Source organism: Chrysoperla carnea, chromosome 2 (genome assembly GCF_905475395.1).
Source record: "Chrysoperla carnea chromosome 2, inChrCarn1.1, whole genome shotgun sequence".
Classification (NCBI taxonomy): domain Eukaryota; kingdom Metazoa; phylum Arthropoda; class Insecta; order Neuroptera; family Chrysopidae; genus Chrysoperla; species Chrysoperla carnea.
In genome coordinates this window covers 81951638-81976245 of record NC_058338.1, presented here as the reverse complement: position 1 = coordinate 81976245, position 24608 = coordinate 81951638, and the positions used below count along the sequence as shown (strand labels likewise).

Here is a 24608-nt window from a genome sequence, read left to right as displayed (position 1 = left end):
AATTTATAAAGATATATAAAAAAAATAAAAATTAAATTTATTTTGACATTACCATAAATTATAGATTGCTGTAAAAATGGTCAATATGAAACATATCATGGTCATATTTTCTGATATACTCAATGAATTATGACTATTTTACATTTAAAAAAATATAAAACCCAATCCCTACCAATACAATCCCTACTATTATTTCGAGTGTTATAGAAAGGGGATAAATGAGAGCAAGAGAGGTGGAGGGCGGAGGCTATAACACGGTGTTCTGTATCAATTTTTACTTTGAAACCCTGTGAAGCGGATGGGTATTACGCTAGTAGGTAATATATATTTGTTACACAAAAATTTGTTACGATTTTTTTATCTAGCCATACAGCCACTAATATATTAACACCCTTAAGTTCTTACACGAATTTTTTTTAAATGTTAATGAAATATTTTCGATTTTTTTAGAATTGGTATTATTTTTTAGAAATCTAAAATTATAGTTTCTAATTAAAATACATACATACTAACAACTTTCCATATAAGAGTATACTAATATCCATCTAATAATGGTTATATCCATCCACACAAATCAATGACTAAAGTGTATTTAGAGTAGGATCTTTATCGGAAAATGTAAAGATCCAATGATAATTTAAGAAAGACTTTGAATCATCAAGATATAGAATCTGTGTTACATATATTATAAGCATATATTAAAAGATAATTTTTTTATTACATATTGTGTAAAATGTAATCTAAATTTAAATGAAGAAACACTGTTTTTTCCATCGTTGTGCCATTTTGGTTTGATTTTCAATGAGAGGCGTTTTGACTCCCAAAACCCCTCCCTTGCACACGGGCCTGGAGGTAGAGATTAATAATCATAATTCTAGATCATCAGTTGTTTGATGATTATAATTATCGAAAATACTAAAGATGACACACAGTGACGCAGTTGGAGTATATTTACGGAAAACAAATACGTATTATTAGTAAATTATTAGTAAAGAAAGAGGAATCATTTTTTATAGCACTTATAATGTATAATCTATATTGAATTTAGATTAGCATGTAGTGAAATCATTTTTTAACCGCAAAATCCGATGATTACTTATTTTTTTGTCAAATGTTAATTCTAAAAATGAACTTAAATTTAAATCATTGGTAAAACCAAAAGTGTACACGCCATATAGAATATATACATACATGATGAACACAGCCGATCAGACTCATCACTTGAATTTGTACACATACAATACCAATCACACACAGTAACACATAACCATAACACAGCATAACATACAGTACACATTCCCTCTTTGTTTTATACATAAGAACGTAAATAAAAACTCTTCGTACTTCATATATTTTATATGGCTAAGGAGATAGCTTACAATCAGTAAAGTGCTCTAAAGGAGTCATTTGAAAATCCAAAGATTCAAGAAGAATATTAGAGAATGCGTTTCCAAACTGTTCGGATTGTTTATCATTTACCGATTTTGATCCGTAGATACTTGCCTCTCTAAACTTACATATCTCCCTTATAAAACGTATACACTCCCAATAGTTATCTTGCCTGCGAACAACCAAAAAGATTAACGAGCATATGTGTCTTTATCTTACACACTTAGGTTTTAACTTTGCTCTTTGTCTTACACACTGGTCTTGGTCTTTATATATCTAACTGCTTCTGTTAAAACAAGACTTCGAGACCAAGACCAATGAATGAGACAAAGATGCTACATCCGTTACACTCGTTCGTTAAACGTGCTACGTTCGTTAAACAAAGGTAGTAGTCAAATAAAGTATTGGTTTTGGTCTTGGTCTTGGTCTCGCTCTTCGTTAATGAGGATAATACTGACCTGCACATGCTATTCAAAGTTTTTCAACAGCGATTTGATCGACTACAATTACTCTAACCGTAATCATATACTCTAACCGGTAGCAATACTGTTTGGTCTAGGACCAAGGGGATTATCGACGATCTATGTCCATCTCTTGATAATATATCCCTACAGTGCATGTTTTAAAACACGGTAAATCGTGCACAAACAACGCAGTTCCCAAAGCCATAAAAGGGAAAATTCCAATAGTAATGGCTTCAGAAATGTCCAGGCGTTCGGGCCATCCAATACCTGTGTGCGGGTCACAGAGGTTGATCATGGTACTGTATCTGTCTGGTTAGATGTTCAACATAAATGTCGCGGGACCATCGTGTCTGACACCATCAACCGTACCACGGACTGAGTATATTTCGGGCATAATCCCAGTGACTTCGAAACCCCCCCCCCATAGTTCTGAGCTAATCAAGACTTGAGCGAACCAACGACTAAAACATTCAATGACCCCCTATAACCTTTCGAAGATAAAATGATAACTCAGCAGCAAGTTCGTTATATTTGTCAACCTTTGCTGCCGAGCTACATCTAGTGCATCCGTTGCGTCCTTTGCTTAGCTCTTTCATTAATACCAAAGACTGTAATTCATCGAACTGGAATCGAGAGAATAAGGTAGGTACATAGTCAGATGAATTAACTTTGGAGTACTGAAATGTACATAAGGCTGAGATTGTTCTCGAGTGGAAAACTGAAGTTGGATGGCTCTAAATGAACTACATCTGCAAAGGGGACATAAGTGATTGCAAGTAGAAGACGTGAACATACTCTTTAAATCTTATTGAATGAGTCTTTGGTATCTTATAGATCGTACTATCGTAGTCTAATTTGAATATTATTAAGTCATTACTATACTCTTATTATTTTGGGTCGTCTCGTCGTGTAGTCAGCCAAGCCGCAAGACACTTCTACTTTTGCAGACTGTATGTCATTGTCGTGCTCTAAATGAACTACATCTGTCATCAAATATACATAAAACAACCGGTATAAATTATTATATTATAACAACATTATAAATCCATGTGTAATAAATTGTATTTAATAATATTGGTGGTATATTCATCGTATTTTTACCATGAATAGAACAAACATTATAGTGAGTAAGCACCAACTTCGGCTTACAGCCTAACAGACCAACTCCAACTAACACAACTCACTTGATTTAATTTTTGAATCAGTGATTATTTTACCAGCCAACAGTTAAGTCCAACAACAAAGAGTGTTATCCATCCATCCTCTCTTACCGTCATATGAATTATTGTTGAATATTAGTGAATGAAAACATTGTTACCCACGTTGTTCTGATACATTTCCAAGAATTAACATATAAACACCGTTTTAATCGGTTTATCTCTCGTGTAGTGTGCAGTAGTGAAGCAGGTTTTTTTTACTCTGTGTGTAGTGATTGAAGAGAGAATGTTGTTACATCTTTTGCATCATCATCAACGACAATATTCGACTACATCATGTGGTCGAAGAATTACCATGTGCTACTATTATTTCTTGATTGCATTCTTATCACTATCAACAACACATGCAATGGATAATTTAAAAGTGGCATTTGAATGGAAACAATTAGATTTTAATTATCCATCGGTACAAGATCGTACAGAAGCGATTGAAAATGGTGTATTTATACCAGAAAATAATATACCGATGGGTTTAGAAGTTTATGAAAATCGATTGTTTGTAACTGTACCAAGATGGAAAGATGGTGTACCTGCATCCTTGACATATATTCATTTAAATGGTATGTTGTTGTAGTTATTTTGTTGATTAGAGATCTCGTGTCCGCTGCAATTTGTGATCTGCTTATTTTTATTATGTATAACAGTTTAAATTTAATTAGCACCTATTTTGAAAGCGAATCTCCGCCATGCATTATGTTTAAAGCAGTTCTAGACATGCTAGAAAGATACGCTTTTTTTTAAATTAGAGGCGGAAAAAAAGTATGGGAAAATAAAAAAAAACTTTTTTTTCCTAGAGTAACCACCTTCCCCTACGAAAATGAAAAAAAATGCTCTGAAGTACTTTATTCACTACTGTAGGTACATGCTAGAAAGATACGATTTTTGGACATTCGACGTCATTTAAGCTCTTTTTTAGGGAATACATCTGAAAAATTAATTGTTCAAACAACCGCTCCCTCCTTTCTTATTCCAACTTTACTTTTACACTCGGCTTTTACATTCTCAGCTAGTGGCAGAAACGATGCAATGAAGTTCGAAAAATTTGAACAGTAAATTAGATTTGAATGCGGTTTTCGACGTTGGATTCGTTAGAGAGTCAGGGAATTTTGTGACCTAAATTGATTTATGAGAAATTAAAAATATGGAATTTGTATAAATAATATGCATTTTATATTTGCATTTTAAATTAACCGTAAACATACTAAATTCACAATTCGGTTAATATATAGTGATGAAAATGATTCCAAACTTCTTGCCTGGGATTTTTAGGGCGCTGAACACGAATTTCGCGTCAGAATTAGTCTCCGAGGTACCTGGTGCCCAGGGTAAACGGTATTTTCGGCAAATTCGTTATATAACCGGTCAAAACTCGTTATAGCTCGATTTCCTTCAGAAATTCGCTAATAATTTCCTAAAAAGTTATTTCTTAATAAAACGATCCTGCTTAATATTTGAGATAATAGACAGAATTTAAATGTATTGAATTGACAAATTTACTTATATTTAAGTTCTGGTAAAAAGTTCAATTGCAAAAATTTTTCTGGAAATAAGAATGGAAAATACCCATTATAAATACCCATATTAATTACCACTAAAATCAATTAAAATGTCTGTTAATGTACAAAATAAATGAGAAAGGAATGCTAATTATTATCCTTCAAAAGTTGATCGCTTTCTAATTACATATAGATTTTGTAATATTTTAATTATAATTAAGGATGTTAGACATCAACTATTAAGGATGTAAGAAATGTTTGTCAAGTAAAGATATATCTTTTATTTTCACACTCAACTATTAGATTTCTACTAATAATTTAGGAAATATTGTTGTAAGAATGATATTTTCCGACAAGATTTTCCTTTTCGCTTTTCTAAAAGATACATGAAAATTCATTTAAATTTGTATCCCTCACAGGCAATAATTTCGTTAATATAGTTGGAAGCTTAAGGAAATGTACAATACGTTACTATTAGAATTGAAAAGCTGCATAATTTAATTGCGCTTCCATCATTATGTAGTCGTAATTAATTGGGACAACTTGTATACGTAATTCAATTATTCACAGTTACCGGCTCAGTGCTCATACGATCTAAATCGTCTTTAGAACGTTTGGGTATTGACTGGGAGGTTGGGGGGTTCGAGCCCAGGCAGCGGCAGTGTGAGCAAATTATAATTATTGGGGCGGTAAAATTGATCACACTGTCGTCGCTTGAATAAGACCAAAGTAACTGACTCCACCCGCATCTTAAAAATTTAATTGTTTATTGGATGTAGTTTAAATTAAAATAAATAAATATTAAAAAGAATAATGATGTGGGTAGCCTCTTTATAGATAGATATCTGAAAAACGGAGGTTAAACCCCATTATTATTATTATTCACAGTTGCGACAAGCAACTCAATCGATAAGTAGACGTTAAATTTGATTTGAAAAACTGATATAAGCTTGAAGAAATTATACGTTAAAATTGCTATTTTAATTTCAGAAAATACAGAGAACTTTTCGAGTGTAATTAAAGGGACGTATCTTAATGAAAAACACTTTTATTTTAATCGTAGAACCTGAAAATGAAATAATAAATAGGGTGTTTTTTAAAAATTACAACTTTGAAACATTCCGCGTTTCCGATCAGCCTGTATATTACGAAAATAATTGTAAAATGTACAACCAATAACTCTCCATCTATTCCCGAAAAAAAAATTTTGGTAAAATCAAGCCGTTTAGTCATAATATTCTGTGTCATTTAGCGTGAAAATTCTTGTATAAGCCCTAATGAAAAAACAAGTGAAAACAAACAATTGACTTAATTGAGTATATTGTTGAAATACCATGCATAGTCAGTGTTGATTTCTTTATCACATTACACATACAAAAATGTGACACATACATAACTGATAATCAAGTATAGTACATATTATAAAATTTCCGCCTAATTGGCGCCCTCACGGGTAAACAATGATGTTTACGAAAAAATGTTTCAAACAAAAGTTGTTTAATTTTTGATAAGGAACATTTTTCACATTTAAACTTTTGTTCTATCTCTAACGGTTTACAAGATGGGTCCTACGGAACCAAGACCCAATTGACCTATGATACTCATTTACGAACTTGACCTCACTTTTTACGTCCTGAATACGCTGTAAAAATTTCAGCTCGATATCTTTTTTCGTTTTTGAGATATCGTGTCCACAGACGGACGGACGGACAACCGGAAATGGACTAATTAGGTGATTTACTGAACCCCTATGACAAAATTTTTTTCCTAGCATCATTATTTTTAAGCGTTAAACAAATTTGGGACTAAACTTAATATACTATGTATATTTCATATATACATGGTATAATAAATTTTTAGAAAAAAAAAACTAGAATTAATATTACTTAAAAACCATTATTTTTCAATTATTATTGAATGCTAGTAGCTAAATTATTGTAGTTATCTAATAATAATTAATATTATTTGAAATTAATATTTCTTATTTAGTCACGTGGAATTATTATTCTGAAATGTGAGAAAGAGATACACCTACATTTGTTTTATAATAAGAAGGTACCTAGATTCTTATAGAATTGTTTCAAGAAAATCGTGGTTTAGTTTTCCTTGAATACAATGTGTTAAAACGAAAATATAAATCTATTTCAATAACAAATTAACTTTAAAAATCAATAGTTTTCAAAATTTAGACGTTATATTATAATTTTACATCGTTGAAAATATATAAGTAAAATAGAAATTTGAATAATTTACTATAATTCTTTAAGGATGTTTTTTAGAGCTTCACATCTTTGAGTTAGCAACACTTTTTTGTTTGATATCCAAATTATTGAAAATTTTTATAAAAATTTATGAAATTTTTATTAATTTCACTTTAATTGAACAGTTGGAATACAACGTTGGCCGATCTATTGGCAAAGTACGACCGCAATTGCTGCGAAAAGTGTGTGGAAATTGAACATTCACATTGCGATATACATTAATTATTTTCATTGATATTAAAAATATGTTTCTTTGTTTTATTTTAATTTAGAGTTGTGAATCTCTTAAAATCATTTATAACTAAAATACAATATCTTAACTTCTGCACTTCAAAAACGGCAAAATGCTGAAAAAACGTCTTAAAAAAGCCTTCTTTAGTGAAATTGTTTTAACAATTCTCTTTCGTATACTCTATAATTTTCCAAATTTGGTATCGAAAAAATTTATCTAGCGGTTTTTGGAACGAAAGCACTTTTTTAAGTGTTTAAACTCACCAAACATTCTTCTTATTTAGAGACAGTAGAAAATTTTCTTGCAGTAGACAGTTTTCCTAATTTCTTGAAAGTTAAAGCAAATAATTTTTATATATTTTGAAGAACAGACAAATTAAAAAAATACTAGTCGACTCGCGCGGGATTTCGCAGTGCGATACTCGTGGCTTTAAACAGTCTAGAGAAATAAAATATATATAAGTGTGTATAAGTAATTTTTTTTAAATTGTGTATAGACAATTTTATTACAGATAAGATATACAAATTACAAACTGAACAAAATTATATCTTAAAAACCAAATTTAACGGTACCTTTTTAGACCGTGTATGTAGTTTGCATCGTTACCCAGCACGATAAACTTTAAAATGAGGGGTAAAGATCTCGTGAATTAATAGAAAAAAGGCTAGACAGATAATATATAAGAAAGAGTATGTACCAAGGTAAGTTTAAGGAAACTAAGGTCTTCAGTGGTTGCTTCCATAATTTGAATGCAGAAAAGTCAATTGCAATACTTTTTCTGGGACTTCGTCTATTTTTAGGATATTTGTTTGGTATTATTATAAAAGGCTTTTTTGTTCCTTCATAGGGCTTTCTGACTATTTCTATTTATATGCGAAGGAAGCTGCGGGTAGATGCTAGTCTATTATTATATTCTTAGGCAGGCAACAATATCTCATAATTCTTAAAAATGGTTAGAAATTAATATTAAATTAATATGTTGAAACTTATTAATAAATGAATCTGAACAATGAGTTAACATCATAAAATAAAACTTTTATTAAAAAATGTGTCCCCAATAAAAAGGAAAATTAAAAGTCATCAATTCCATTATAGAATTAATCTAGAAATGCATTATGAATTCAATAATATCAACGAATTTTCATAAAGGAAAATAAATTATGTTATTGTGATAAAATTTCTTATACGCAAAGAATAATGGTGATTGGTTTTACCAGGTTCAAAGGAAATTTGTGGTTAATTAAAATATTTTAGCCATTGACGGATTTCTGGAAATATCGACATTGTTTTCTCATGATAGATAATAATTATACCATGTATATGAAATATACCAAGGTATACTAAGTTTAGTCCCAAGTGTGTAACGCTTAAAAATATTGATACTACGAACAAAATTTTGGTATAGGTGTTCATAAAATCACCTAATTAGTCCATTTCCGGTTGTCTGTCTTTCTGTCGTCTGTCTGTCATCATGATTACTCAAAAACGAAAAGAGATATCAAGCTGAAATATATTTTATAGCGTGCTTAGGACGTAAAAAGTGAGGTCGAGTTGGTACATGAGCAGTATAGGTCAATTGGGTCTTGTATCTGAGATAGAACAAAAATTTAAATGTAAAACAACGAGATAGAACAAAAGTTTAAATGTCCTTAAAAAAAATAAACAACTTTTGTTTGAAACAAGTTTTCGTAAACATCACTGTTTACCCGTTAGATCGCAAATTATCCGCAAATTGTATGGTATGTATTATATGGGAATATCAGTTATATATGTGACATGCATGTATGTGTAATGTGACAGAGTAATCAATACTGTCTATACATGGTATTTCAACAATTAACTCGGTCAATTGTTTGTTTTCACTTGTTTATAATTAAATTTAAATCATAAATGTCAAATGTTTTTCTGACTAAGCTTAGTACCGCCAATCAATTTCCGAAAAAAACAAAATGATTTTTCAAACGCTTGTAAGTCATTTAAAACGTGAATGTTTTAGAAAGTTATGGAAGTTCTTTTAAAAGTTTTTATCTTGTAATGGTGGTTCAAATTGAGTTACCTACCTTTTTTTTAAAAAATAGTAATATTATCCTAAATATGTTTATATTGATCCGAATCGAATATTAAGTATACTCCATTTAATATGAAAAATGATGCTAGTCAAATGGCCGCCTTTGCACCTTCTGCTGAGGTTTATTCGTTCGAGTTCTATGAATTTTTGCAAGTTTCGGGAGATTATTTCGGTTATAAATGGCGAATGTTAGCTTTGAGATGCACCAACGTTGTATTTGACGTTTAAAACAAGCGAAAGTGTTCACAGCATTCTAATTTACAGAATAGGCCTTTGTCCTGGTATCGACTTCAATGTATCTTTCGCTAAAATTTGAAAATGTGTGATGACAAGATCTGAAATTAAAATTAAAATCGATTGATAAACATAAAAGATAAAAGCAATTAATTAAATATTTTATTTCTATCTTGTTCTTACAAAACAACTTTTGGTATGTAGTATCTATGGTAATTGCAGTGTTGTGACATCACCAAGTGTTATTTTCATTTCTATCTATTTGTACATTTAAACCCTTCATATTTTCGTAGTTGTTGATGTTATCCAAAAATTAGCTTCACGCAATGTTTTGGTTCGATAACGAACGTCATTTGAAGCAATAAACAAATTTTAGGACAAAGGCAAACATATTAAACTGAATTTGGATCACCCTTAATAAACTAAAACAAAGGATTTTGAGGATTCGTATATGGTCAATGATAAAAATTGATCAAAACTCTTTATTCAAAACGAGAAGACAAAAACAATAATTTTTGGAAAAATAATAATAATTTCCATAAATTAGATGTTAATTATAAATAAGAAAAAAAAGGGAAATAAATAGTTATATTCTAAAAACATTGTTAATTTATATCTATAATTATAAATATTATTAATTATTATAATTTATGTTAATATACAAACATATTATATTTATTGTAAATAAACACTTTACGGAGTATGCACTATTATTTGGCAATTAATTACAAAAAAAAACTAGTCAAGTTCGAGTTTACCTTGAACATTGAGGGCTCTATATCATATTTTAAAAGCCATAGCTAATTATACATTACATGACTCTTAGAAGCCAGAATATTTACTGACTAAATATAACAAGCCTTGGTTAGGATCTGATGCGACCCTTGAGACACACACGAATATCTTCCCAGCATAATAAATAGTTATAAAAAATAAAGAAAAATAAATAATAAAATAATAATAAAACTCGAAAAATCGAAAAGCACCCCTAAAAATTCATTTTCTATTCTATAAATGTTAGAAGGATGAGTCTTTCACCAATCCATAGGAAACAAAGTCAACTTAACATTCTCTACATCAGAACTCCCCGAAAATGGGGGAAACACCTCTAAAACTCTCTCTTGTCAACTTAAAAATGCGCTACGAGGATCCATGCGCAGAAACTCTTTCTTTTAGATTTGAGTTTTAGCGAATTTCCTCCGAAGGAAATGGGAGCTATTGTTCATCGATCCTACCTTATAGATGTCAATATTGACCATCGTTAAAATTTATATATATATATATATATATACAAGGTGTTCTGTTATTAACTGCAGATCGTCGGCCTACAGAATAGCCTCATAAATACGAAGGAAAAAGTCATTTAGCAATTTTGGATTTGAGCCCTAGTTTGGGCGCTATAGGTATGGCAAAAATTGATAAATTTCATTCACTGACTATGATTCGATAACCAGCAGAGCCAATGATAATCAGTAGATATTAGTATATTTTATTTAATAATATTAAACTAAAGAAGGGATATGAACTGATTTCAATTGGATTATATCATTTTGAAAAAACATTTTAAAAAAGTATTTGATTGGTTTAGTAAAAAAACAAATTACGTCTTAAAAGGCGTTGTTTTAATTTAACGTAAACAAACAAAAAAACGCCTATGTTGACGTAATTTGTTTTTTTACCAATTGCATTTTAAGTTTTAATAATTTTGTTTGTTACGTTAAATTAAAACAACGCCTTTTAAGACGTAATTTGTTTTTTTACTAAGAATCTAATGTTTTCTAATAAAAATAAAAAAAGTAGGATTTGACCAAACCAATCAAATACTTTTTTAAAATGTTTTTTCAAAATGATATAATCCAACTGAAATCAGTTCATATCCCTTCTTTAGTTTAATATTATTAAATAAAATATGCTAATATCTACTGATTATCATTGGCTGCTGGTTATCGAATCATAGTCAGTGAATGAACAAATTTATCAATTTTTGCCATACCTGTAGCGCCCAAACTAGGGCTCAAATCCAAAATTGGTAAATGACTTTTTCTTTCGTCTTTATGAGCTTAATCTGTAGGCCGACGATCTGCAGTTAATAAGAGAACACCTTGTATATATATATATATATATATATATATATATATATATATATATATATATATATATATATAAATTTTAACGATGGTCAATATTGACATCTATATATATCACTACATATTATAAAACAAAGTCGCTTTTTCTGTCCCTATGTCCCTATGTACGCTTAAATCTTTGAAACTACGCAACGGATTTTTTTAATAGATAGAGTGATTCAAGAGGAAGGTTTTTATGTATAATACACCCATATTATAGTAGAGTAAGGGGTTGAAATAGGGGTTGAATTCTTAGCTAAGCGCCTATAGAGAAATCACAAGAGTGCTTTTTTGCTTGAAACTGGTAAAAAAATGACAAATATTTTTTATTTTGGAAAAATTCGAAATTTTGTACTTTGCACACTCCTTCTCCTTGTTTATCTGTCGATGTTTCTCATTAACGAATTTGCCCTTTCAAATACCAAAACCCTTTTTGATACCAAACATCGACAGATAAACAAGGAGGAGGAGTGTGCAAAGTACAAAGTTTCGAATTTTTTCAAAATAAAAAATGTCATTTTTTTATCAGTTTCAAGCAAAAAAGCTCTCTTGTGATTTCTTCTCTAGGTTCTTAGCAGCTCTTGCGCTACGAATTTTTTTATATTCAGGCATCGCATTTATGATTAGGTATGATTTTTTGAGCATATACTACGTTCGATAATAATAGGTACGGACTCCTAAAATAGAATAAGTTGTAGACATTATAAATAGTTAATATCTACCATTAAAATGAAAACAACATATAATTTAAGGAATTATTTTTTTAATGGATCTATTTTTATAAAATTCACACAATTAGAAGTTAATTATTAATTATATATCTACTGACAATGAAAATGTAATACATTTTGTGATTAATTTGTAAAAGCTTTAATTATGATCAAAAACCTTGTTGTTTTAATCATTTTAATTTTTATTACAAGGCAATTTTATTGTAATTTGGAAGATTTTTGATTGTAACAAATATACACAACCAAATTATTAAAGGAACAAAATTTTTACTCACAATTTTACCTAAATTTCAAGCAGCCGTATCTCTGTGAAAAATCATCGAATTTGAAACAGTAATAGCTCATTTAAAAACTTGTACTTTTTGGTTTTAAAATCTATTGCTCAAAAATTTTTCTCTCATTTTGCCGCTTTGCACGGACAGTTGAAAGAGTGAGAAATATTATTCCTAAATTTTATATGAAGTTTGGAAGAATACCAAAATTTTAAAAATTATTTTACAAATTTGTTAAAACCACTCAAAAGTTTTATTTTTCTAGAAAATGCGCTGTAAAAATTTCCCTCAGAGTTTATTTTAGGAGTTTTTTCATCTTTATAAGAAAAACGATGTTATCTAAAACCTTATCTTGCCCATTAAAAATTTGCAAAGCGGCAAAAGGTAAAAATTGAACAGTGCAAAACTAGAAAAGCTCAAGCTTTCAACTAAGTTATTTCAATTCCAAATTCAATGATTTTTCGCAGAGATACAGCTGTTCAAAAATTAGGTAAAATTTTATTCCTCTAATAATTTGATTGTGTATGTAAATTCTTGCATATGAACGAAAGCATGAAGTTTGCACAAGCCCAAATTTAAGCTTAAGTAAAATTTCTCTGTTCAGAGAAAATTTTCATGGGATTGGATGGACTATTTGCATGAGCGTGAAAGCAAGCATTGATCGGGTAACTATACATGTCCAAACATAAAAGTACACAAATTTATACTTTTCCCGATTATTTGAAAACTTAACCACTTACAACTTAATTATGATACCGCGCAGTTTAGGAAGTTGTCTAGCACAAAGACTGTTTTAAACGCGGAGGTGATCAAGTGCCGATAATTTTAAAAATTAAACTCGTACTCCTAGTTATATAGATACCATACTTTTCAACAGGTTAGTCTTTTGAGCTATTTCCTATTCCATAAATTTAGTTTATATTATCCATGCTTTAAAATGAATAGTTACTTATGGACCACCTATATAAATATCAGCTATTAGCTATTACCTACCTGCGAGTAATTAGTATTAGTACTTGGTACTTAGAAAATAAAAACGTTAGTAAAATATTCATTAAATAATCAGTAAATAAACATATGATTCACTTTCAATGTAATAATTATTCATAAACAATAATAATTATTGTAATCACAGATATTATAGTCCTCAGTACGTATAACTGATAGATTTCATTGAATACAACATTCTTGAAACCTTGTTTATACAAATAGGCATGTTGAGACTTAATTTTTTTATCACTTCAGGTCAAAAATTCTCACTGCACGGGTAGAAAAGTGAAGTTGATTTTTAAAAATATGAATGTGTAAAATTTCTAATTAAACAAAGAGGATGATATAGGTTAGTGACGTCATTGCCCGATATCATCATAGAGATACATATAAAATACATATAAAGTTTGTTTTGCTAAAAGGAGAGAGACAACAAACTTTGAATGCTTATATCTTTACGTTTTTGAGTTATCGTGACCACAGACGGACGGACGGACGGACAACCGGAAATGGACTAATTAGGTGATTCTATGAACACCTATGACAAAATTTTTTTCCTAGCGTCATTATTTTTAAGCGTTACAAATTTGGGACTACACTTATAATACTATGTATATTTCATATATACATGGTATAAAAAGAGCAAGGCGTGGGTCACCCGGTGAGAAGTATGTTCTTTTTGCTATAAATTAAAAGTTGAAAAAATCTACTTACACAGATGAATTTTATTTATTATCACAAGACTCTTACCTCATTGAAAATTATTTTTAATATTTCAAGACAATAGAAAAGTGTCGATCAATATCGGTGTTTTTTTAAACATTTAAAAAAAATAAAATTTCGACCGACTCGAAACGACTCGACCGAATGTTATGAAATTATTTTCGGATCATATTGCCGTTAAAACGCTTCGATCGACAGCTCAAAGAAGTCGATATCATTTTTTGTTCGCGTGATATCGACGACGAAAAAAATGGCTACGGTACGTACACACACACACACACATACTTCTTCTCCAAAATAGTGTTAATGCCTTGTCCTAACCATGAAACGTAAAGATATGTTGAAAATTTCGATTTCGAAAATCGGACCCATTACAATAACTTCCTATAGTGGAAGGAAATATAAAAAATTCAGCCGATTTGAAATTTTTCGTGACGTTGTCAGATTTATTACCATTATTTGCGCTTAAACATATTTTCGCATCGCTTTCACCACTAAATCAGAATATTTAGCGTATTTTCGAATTCCATTAAAATATTAGATTATCATCATAAGAATTCGAAATAGATTCTAGATTTGTAGAAAATATAAATTTATTGGATAGAATAAAATTAATATAAATCGCCATACAATGAAAAATAATTTTTTTTTAAATAACATGTAAAAACACCATATTTATTAAAACCTTCTGCCAAATTAATAAATAATAATTATTAATAAAAAACTTTTATTAATAAAAAAAACAAAAAGAAAACCGACTTCAAAAGAAAAACTTTTCCAAAACAAATTAATGTGCACTCAAAAGAAAAAAAAAAAAAAAAAAAACGATAATATAATGTAATTAAAATTATTGTTATTTTTGGAGTTGGTGTCAGCCAAGGAAACATCACTGGCAGAACAGTTTGCTACATTAACTTGGCTGACACCGACTTTAAAAATAACAATAATTTTAACTACATTATATTATCGTTATTTTTTTACTTTTGAGTGCATATTAATTTGTTTTGGAAAAGTTTTTCTTTTGAAGTCGATTTTTTTTGTTAAAGATTTTTAGTGAATCTGAAATACACTAACTAATTTTTCACTAAAAAAAGAATAATCGAATACGGTTGGCGTGATATTGAGCTATTCGTCCTCTTGTCGTGCATACTGAATGTAAATTTAAGACTTATATGATTTTCTCATCGATGCCGTTGTCAGAACTGGACCAAAATGAAATGGGGCCACACGGGAAGCACCAGCTTTCAAATAGATAAAGAATCATCAAAATCGGTTCACTCAGTCCAAAGTTCTGAGATAACACATAAAAAAAATTATAGTCGAATTGATAACCTCCTCCTTTTTTGTTTGAAGTCGGTTAAAAATTAAAGGCAGAATAAAATATTTTATGATATTAATAATATTAATTGATACATTGTTTTTATAAAATAAACATTGCATTCCAAACCAACCTATAATTTAAATAACAATTACTTCAAATAAACATACATACATGTATTTTATACAGGTAGATATTTTACATACAATAAGATTAATAAAAGTGAAATATATACAAGGTCAATTAATTTGCTGATTAAATAGGTACATAGGTACAAGAAATTTTTAATACTTTTTACTCCATAATGGAAATAACGGCTATTTAAATTAATAATTTTAAATATCTATGACAGAAAGATATTGTCTTCAGCAAGAAAATCGAATTTAAAAATTGTATGACATCTTTAATAGGTAATACTTGGCATTTCAATAAAACTTTATAAATATTTTTTTTTATTAACAAAGTTTCCAAAAATTACAAAAAATGCCTAGGTCATCGGGCTTTTTATTCTTATTTTAGTTCAAAGTTGGCTGAAAAAATGATGAATCATGTAGGTTATCCTTTTCAATTGGATATTTCTATATCAAAAAATCTAGAGTGTCTGATAAAAAACTATCTAAAATAGTTTAGGTATAAGACAATCTTGTAGTTTATAATAACCATAAAAATATAAGGTTGTCGATTATATAAAAACAAAATTTTAATTTAATTATGAGTTCATCGAAGATCCATCATTTTATGAACAGAGAAGACTATAGTTAGAGTATTGATGATTGAAGAACGATATCTATATTATCAAATTTATAAGCATCACTTGCACATAATATATTTTATATTTTTGTAGTTGCGTGGTATTGTAAAGCTAAAAATAACACATTATTTGATTACAAAGCATGTATTTGGTTTATATGCATGTCCCGTGCAATAAACCAAAACTTTTTTACAATACTGTAGGTTTACAATCACCTTAACTAATCTCGATCTACAAAAGACTAGTATAAATTTTCTAGATGAAAATCAATGATTTATAATCATAATAGACCAATTTGACAAGAACGAAACGTTGTTTTGATATCGTTACGAAATGTCTCGATAGTAAGGTATTTCTATTAAGGTATTTCTTCAACAATATAAAGTTGTCAAGGCTCTATGCACTTCGACACCATTTTATTAAAATTGAAGCGTTGAAAAACGAAGTTTAAAGTGAAGAAATTATTTCGATTATTTAAATGGAAACATTTATCGTGAATATCAGAAGAAAATTACAGGTTTTGTCTCAAAAGATCATATCCACAAAAATTGATGTTTGTTATTACATAAAAACAAATGAAGTTAGAAGGAAAGTTAAGTAAATATTGCTTCCGGTGTAGAGGCTAAGGTTAGATACATTTCATAGAAATTTGAACGGTAAGGTCATTTTTTAAATGGACCAGTCGAGTAAAGTTTAAGGAGGTTGTTATTTGAAGTATTAGGGATGTACGAGCGCCAGGGCAGTTTTGGATAAGAGGCTTGATTTTTTATACCATGTTTATATGAAATATACAGAGTATATCAAGTTTGTAACGCTTAAAAATATTGATGCTACGAACAAAATTTAGGTATAGGTGTTCATAGAATCATGGTTGTCTGTCCGTCTGTCTGTAAACACGATAACTCAAAAACGAAAAGAGATATCAAGATTAAATTTTTATAGCGTACTCCGGACGTAAAAAGTGAGGTCGAGTTCGTAAATGAGCAATATAGGTCAATTGGGTCTTGAGTCCGTAAGACCCGTCTTGTAAACCGACCGAGATAGAACAAAAGTTTAAATGTAAAAAATGTTCCTTATAAAAAAATAACCAACTTTTGTTTGACATTTAACATTTTTTCGTAAACATCACTGTTTACCCGTAAGGGCGCAAATTAGGCGTAAATTGTATAGTATGTATTATATGGGAATATCAGTTATGTATGTGTGACATGTATGTATGTGTTATGTGATAGAGTAATCAACACTGTCTATGCATGGTATTTCAACAATTAACTCAGTCAATTGTTTGTTTTCACTTGTTTTTTATATAAAATTGAATTAAGTCAAAATCAATTCTGAAAATTTTGAGGGAGTTGCCCGATTATTTAAATAAATAAATGACTTCAAAATTAAGCATATTTAACATTGGTCTTATGGAAAAACGGTAGATGAATGGTATGTTTTCATAGATTTAACTAATCGGTGGAAATTAAAAAAAATATTTAAACTAAAGTTAAAACCTTAATAAATTATTGAAAACAAAAAAAAAAACCGTTTTGAATGTGCCTGACTAATTAAGTATGTATGAGCATGGTAGTGCATGGGACACAAATTTTAAAAAATATAATTTTTCAATTTTGATGGTGAATTATGTTATAACTTGACAATATAAGACAAAAAGTAAAAATACAAGAAAATATTCAAGAAGTTATAACAAAATTCATCATCAAAGTTGAAAATAAGGTACAAATAGTTTCAACCACAAATCTAAACTTGCCTTGGCGCACGTACTATACCTTAAATAATTTTCTATATAAAAAAAAACCTTTAAAAGTAAGAAAAATATTCCTGATAAAAAAATAAACAACTTTTGTCTTAAACATTTTTTCGTAAACATCAATGGTTACCCGTGAGGACGCAAATTATATAGCATGTATTTCATGGGAATATCATTTATATATGTGTGACATGTATGTATTGTAATATGACAGTGTAATCAACACAGTCTATACATGGTATTTCAACAATTAACTCAGTCAATTGTTTGTTTTCACAATTGTTTTAAATATAAAAATACTCATTTTTTCTCGGAAATTTGTAAATATTTATAACCTTCATTAAATAATACATATTTACGAAGTAAATGTTTCATTTAACAAGGTTGTTTATATAATTTTATTTCATATTTTATTATAATTTTAATATTAAATTGATTTGAAGTAATTGTCAATATTATATAATTTATAAATAAATAATATACAAGTGTTTTTTAAGTTTGTACAAAAAATTCAAGATTGTACAAAAAAAAGGGTAGTTATGGTGGGGACTGTCTAAAGAAGATTGAAGGATGTACGTGCGTCAAGGCAGTTTTGGATAAATGCCTTGATTTTTTTATAAGAAATTGTACCAACTATAAATCAATTCGGAAAATCTTAGAGGGGGTTGCCCGATTATTTAAATAAATAAATGACTTCAAAAGTAGGCATATTTAACATTGGTCTTATGGGAAAACGATAGAAGGATAATAAGTTTTCATAGATTTCTTCAAAACGAGTCGATGAAAATAAAAAAAAAAATTCCTTGTGCTCGACTAATTAAGGATTTATGAGCACGGTAGTAGGGACACCAATTTATATATTTTCAATTTTGATGGTGAATTATAACTTGACAATATAAGACGAAAAGTAAGAATAAAAAATTTCCATATCTGGAGTAATTTTCAAAATATTGAAAATTTAAAATGATGTTTTATTATTTAGCTTTTTATATTTCAAAACCCAAGGCAGATATCGAAATTCATATTTTTCGTCTACATTCATGAAGTTATAACAAAATTCATCATCAAAGTTAAAAATAAGGTACAAATAATTTCAACCCTATGTCTAAATTGCCTTGAGTCTTAAACTTTTGGAATAACTGTGATTTTTTGAATTATAGAATAATTATTAACATTATTCGATCCCGTGAGAACATGTATGCACTCTTGGATATAAATGCAATGACCTGTCAAAATTTCAAGTAAATTCATCGACCACTTTTCGAGTTTTTTAAATAACTATTATAAATAATAAAAAGGCAACAGCACACTATGTTCCCAAGCGACCTCCCAAGCAAATAGTGCCTGTATCCAATGTTCGTTAACTTCAATAAACCGGTGTTTTCCACGTTACATGTATGCCACGTTGCATGCACCAAACTGAAATGTTAACCCCCTACTAAAATACTATTGAAATAACCGCACTCAACGTTGCTAAAAAAAGCTTGTACATCAAAAAAACTTTACATGAGAATGTATATCCGCAGTCGCATGCGTTCCAACATACATATATGTCCGCTAACGCTACTGGTTTTGGCTCTAGTACAGTAAAAGATGTTACAAAAAGTAGCTTATAAAAGAAAATAAAACCTCATGGAATCTATTTCTTAGGTGTCAAATTATTTGTAACGCACTAGTTAGTTATGCAAATGTTTCTATTTGTCAATCAACAATAAATTTTTATTGTTGATTAATGGAACGATCAATGTTAAAGTTCACTTAAAAAATTAGTAATTAGACAACTTGTATGGCATAAATGTTATATAACGTATACGTAAATCAAGTTGCCTGTTTATTAATATTATAAGTCAACTTTAACATTAACCGTTCCATTATTAACATTAACAATTTATTGTTTATTAACAAATAGAAACATTTGTGCCACTTACTCATACGTTACTAATGATATCTGCCATTTAAGAAACACATTCCATGAGGTTTTAAGTAAATGCGAGCAATTTCTTTCATTTTCCAACATCTTTAACTGTACTACTCAAGAATATGCTCTAAAATTGTGGTACTCACTTAAAAGAAACAACCTGTATATATGTATCATATGTATGAATGTCCTATGTTTGTTGTTATATGGGTTTTTATAAACCTTATAAACATAAATAATAATTTATTTAATTGATTTCATGATAACTGGGTGTTTGCTACGACAATGTCAATTCTTAAGGAGAAGCTGGGGAGGAGGTGGGGGTGGGTTAATACCAACCACTTGAACTCATTATACTAAATCACCTTCATATTTTGTCGTCTACTACCCTGAATTATCAATCAATAGTCTAGATCTACTAAATTTTAATCATGCTCTGTTGAGTTCGTCCAATAAATTTTGTATTTCAGAACCAGATATGAAACTTAATGAATATTGTATTAAATTTTCAATTTGACTAATGGTTATCCAGAATTTACAAAATTATTATTGATAACTTACAAATCCCTATTTCATTAACGATACATTAAGAGGCGGGCCATGAAAAACCCCAACAACGCAATGGCATAAGTGCGGCAGGTAAAAAGTAGCGCCAAATTTTTTATGAAAGAGCTTCCGCATGGACCCCAAGTAGATTTATGAGGACTAGAAAAAAGTGTACAATTCGAAGGAAAGTAGAAGGAAGCAGACAAATTTTCGGTCAAAGAACTCAAGTTAATTCGATAAAAGCTAAGCCCGTCTCTAAATACATCCAAAGACTGCAAAGAAACTTTTTTTTTAGAATTTTATCCTCTTTATGGGACACTTTAAAAAGGTAGTACTGTAGTAGTGATGTATCCGTAAAATACCCGCATTCAAATCCGTACTCATTTCTTTTCGATTAAAGTGGTTTGATCGAGAGTATTCTTAGCTATATATTTCAAAAACAAGTTAAGGATTCCATACTCGAAACAATTAGAAAAGAGGCGATGGTCAAACGGCTGAATAGATGATTTTCTTGAAACATAGCTAAGAACACTCACGATCAAATTACCTTTCAAACAAAATATCAAATCGATTCATCCGTTTAGGAGCTACAAGGCCACAAACGAATCAATTAAACCTGATTTTATGTTGGGGGCTTCTTTAAATTTTTAATTCAATATTATTGTTAAGGTAGTACGAGCGCCAAGGCAAGTTTAGATTTGTGGTTGAAATTATTTGTACTTTATTTTCAACTTTGATGATGAATTTTATAATAACTTCATGAAAGTAGACGAAAAATCAGAATAAATTTTTTCGATATCTGCTTTGGTTTTCGTAATATTGAAAGCTAAATAATTAAACAAAATTTTCGATATTTTGAAAATTACTCCAGCTATCGAAAATTTTTATTCATACTTTTCGTCTTATAATGTCAAGTTATAACATAATTCACCATCAAAATTGAAAATATTTTTTTTTTAATTTGTGTCCCCACTACCGTGCTTATACATTCTTAATTAGTCGGGCACAACGAGTATTTTTGTTTTTCAATAATTTATTAAGGTTAACTTTAAATTAAATCGTTTTTTTATACCATGTATATATGAAATATACATAGTATATTAAGTTTAGTCCCAAGTTTGTAACGCTTAAAAATAATGATGCTAGATAGATAGAGCATGAGATAGATTGACACATTAAATCATCAATCACCATTATCAATAATCGTAACTCAATAACATGTTTGATAATAGCGATTAGAGTGATTCGTTGAGTGATACAATTTTCTAACTAGACAAGTGAAAACAAACAAACTTGCACACAAATTAAATTTTCCATCTAATACAATTTAGACCAATCAAATTAAAATTTTTCGAAGCATTATTGCCAGTAAGCTGGAATACGTTTTAATATCTTTATTTGGTCCTAAGTGAGTAAAATACGAGTTTGCGGAATTCTAGGAGGTATGCATAACATTTGGAAGACAAATAACTACAAAATTTTGCTCTTTTTTCAGAACCCAATCAGAACCCAATCAGAAAACTAGTTCCCTATATAAATACTCGCATCCTGACTAAAATATAAAATGTAATTTTCCACCTAAATGAGAAACTTTCCCGGTTTCTAATCTTTTATTTTGACTACCACTGAACACAATTTTGAGTTTTAGATGTTCATTATACGCAAAATTTGATCCTATTTAATATTGAATGGAATGAAATTTTCCGTCCGACGTACCTTTTTTGTGCTACAAGCTAAAAACTGAAAAGAGAGCTAAAATTTTGCGGTTATTTTACTCCCAAAAGTTATGCACACCTCCTGGGATTGCGCAAAATCCGATTAGGTACACGCTTTTAAGACCAAATAAAGGTATTAAAACGATTTCCAGCTTACAAGAAATTAATTGCTCAAAACACTTTTTATGATTTTTATTTGATTAATCTAATTTAAATGGTTCCAATTACTCGAGCTTCTGTAAAAATCCATGATTTTATGATGCATGAATATCCAATAACAGTACATAATAAGTGGATCCACTTGTAATTGCCTAAAAATAAAGAAAGTATAAAAAAATTATTGAATCCATTCATAAATATAATAAGAAATTCAGGTGTGATCAGAGGCAGATTATCCATAAGGGAAAGTAGGCACGTGTCTACAAAAGAAAGGTCACAAAGGGGGGGGGGGCGTGGAAGGTTTTTAGCAAACATAGAATTAATTGTGTAAGTATAATAAGATTTTTACAGTTATTCAAATGTATGATAGTCTAATTCATATAATTTCTAGTAAATTATATAGCTCAGATCCTGAATCGGGCAAAAAACTTTTTGGAGGTGCACACTTTGTGTCCATGGGGATCGGTTCTTAATGTTAGCAAAAACAAAAATTCAAAAAAGTAAGAAAGATGAATAATAGAAAAGATTGTCGACGAAGAATAATAGAAAAGATTGTCGAATTTGATAGAGTTGGGCGTCTTTTTATAAGTAAATAATTTCAATGGGCACTGAATATTTTTCCCAAGAAAAGTGTTATGAAGTAATTACATCAAATTTCCGAAATTAGTATTGATAAATGAATAATTCGGCTTTAAAATCAAATGTTTAAAATGTGATAAAAAAGTTAAAATTAAGTGCAATTTAAGGTATGTTTTCTTAATATTTTTTATTGACAATGGAATATTAACTAATACTTACAGAAATAATTAAAGACCATTTTAATGTAAAAAAATGCATAGCATTAAAATCTAAATCTCGAACCGATGCAAAAGTAATCATTATTTTTAACTAAAATAATCATAGAGTATTAATAAAGATTTTATCTTTTAATGAAAATAATTTTCTTACATCCTCTTTCACGTCAAATGGTAATTTTTTGTCCAAAAGATTAGCAGCTAACGTCTTCGTTTTCTTTGCCTACAAAAATAAAAACATATCTCAAAATCTAGAAGAACCAAACATTACCTACGTTAAATTGATATAATGATTCCGTACATTTTTTTTTTTCATTGATTTATTTTGTTAAAATTTATTTTCTACAACTTTAGTTATGATATTCGAGTATTCGACTACAGTAAACATAGACAATTCGATCATGAATTAACCTAATTTGAAATTAACCAAAATAAAATCGAGTACTAAGTAACTAACACAATATTATAAATACAATTTCACATAAATTTGGTATTAAACTGTTGACGATACTATTAATAACAAGTGAAAACAAACAATTGACTGAGTTAATTGTTGAAATACCATGCATAGCCAGTGTTGATTTCTTTATCACATAACACATACAAACATGCGACACATACATAACTGATAATCAAGTATAGTACATATTATAAAATTTTCGCCTAATTGGCGCCCTCACGGGTAAACAGTGATGTTTACGAAAAAATGTTTCAAACAAAAGTTGTTTAATTTTTGATAAGGAACATTGTTTACATTTTATTTACAAACTTTTGTTCTATCTCTAACGGTTTACAAGATGGGTCCTACGAACCCGAGACCCAATTGACCTATGATGCTCATTTACGAACTTGACCTCACTTTTTACGTCCTGAGTACGCTGTAAAAATTTCAGCTCGATATCTTTTTTCGTTTTTGAGTTATCGTGTCCACAGACGGGCGGACAACCGGAAATAGACTAATTAGGTGATTTTATGAACACCTATGACAAAATTTTTTTCCTAGCATTATTATTTTTAAGCGTTACAAACTTGGGACTAAACTTAATATACTATGTATATTTCATATATACATGGTATAAAAACGTATGGTAGGGTAGTTTTTGGAGTCGAAATCGGAGTAGTGGAATTAATTAAATAAAAGTCAAATAAATATATTTTATTATGAAAACCCAAAATACTCTTGAAATTAATTTTAATATTATTCTTAATAAAATTTTTATCAAAATTAGTTTGTATTAATTGTTCGTCTGCTGCCTTACATATCTTTATTAATTTGGGTAAATATTTTGGTAAATAAATTATTGATAAAATTCGACAAACAATTGGTTGCAAAAATTTTTAAACTTGATTCGAAAATGACAAATAAAATTTATACATCACAACTTGGGACGAATTTACTACAACCAATTCATACAATTGATCATTGGTAATAATCCAAAATTTATAAT

General features: G+C 29.3%; 1 protein-coding gene across 2 annotated transcripts in view; it reads left to right on the top strand.

Moving 5' to 3' along the window:
- Positions 1-3001: 3001 nt before the first annotated feature.
- Positions 3002-24608, top strand: part of LOC123293862 (protein yellow) — a 45367-nt gene continuing 23760 nt past the window's right edge. For both annotated transcript variants that reach the window (XM_044874821.1, XR_006535056.1), the window contains exon 1: positions 3002-3630. In XM_044874821.1, the coding sequence (XP_044730756.1) occupies positions 3297-3630 (334 nt within the window). In that variant the 5' untranslated portion in view covers positions 3002-3296. The remainder of the gene's footprint in view (positions 3631-24608) is intronic.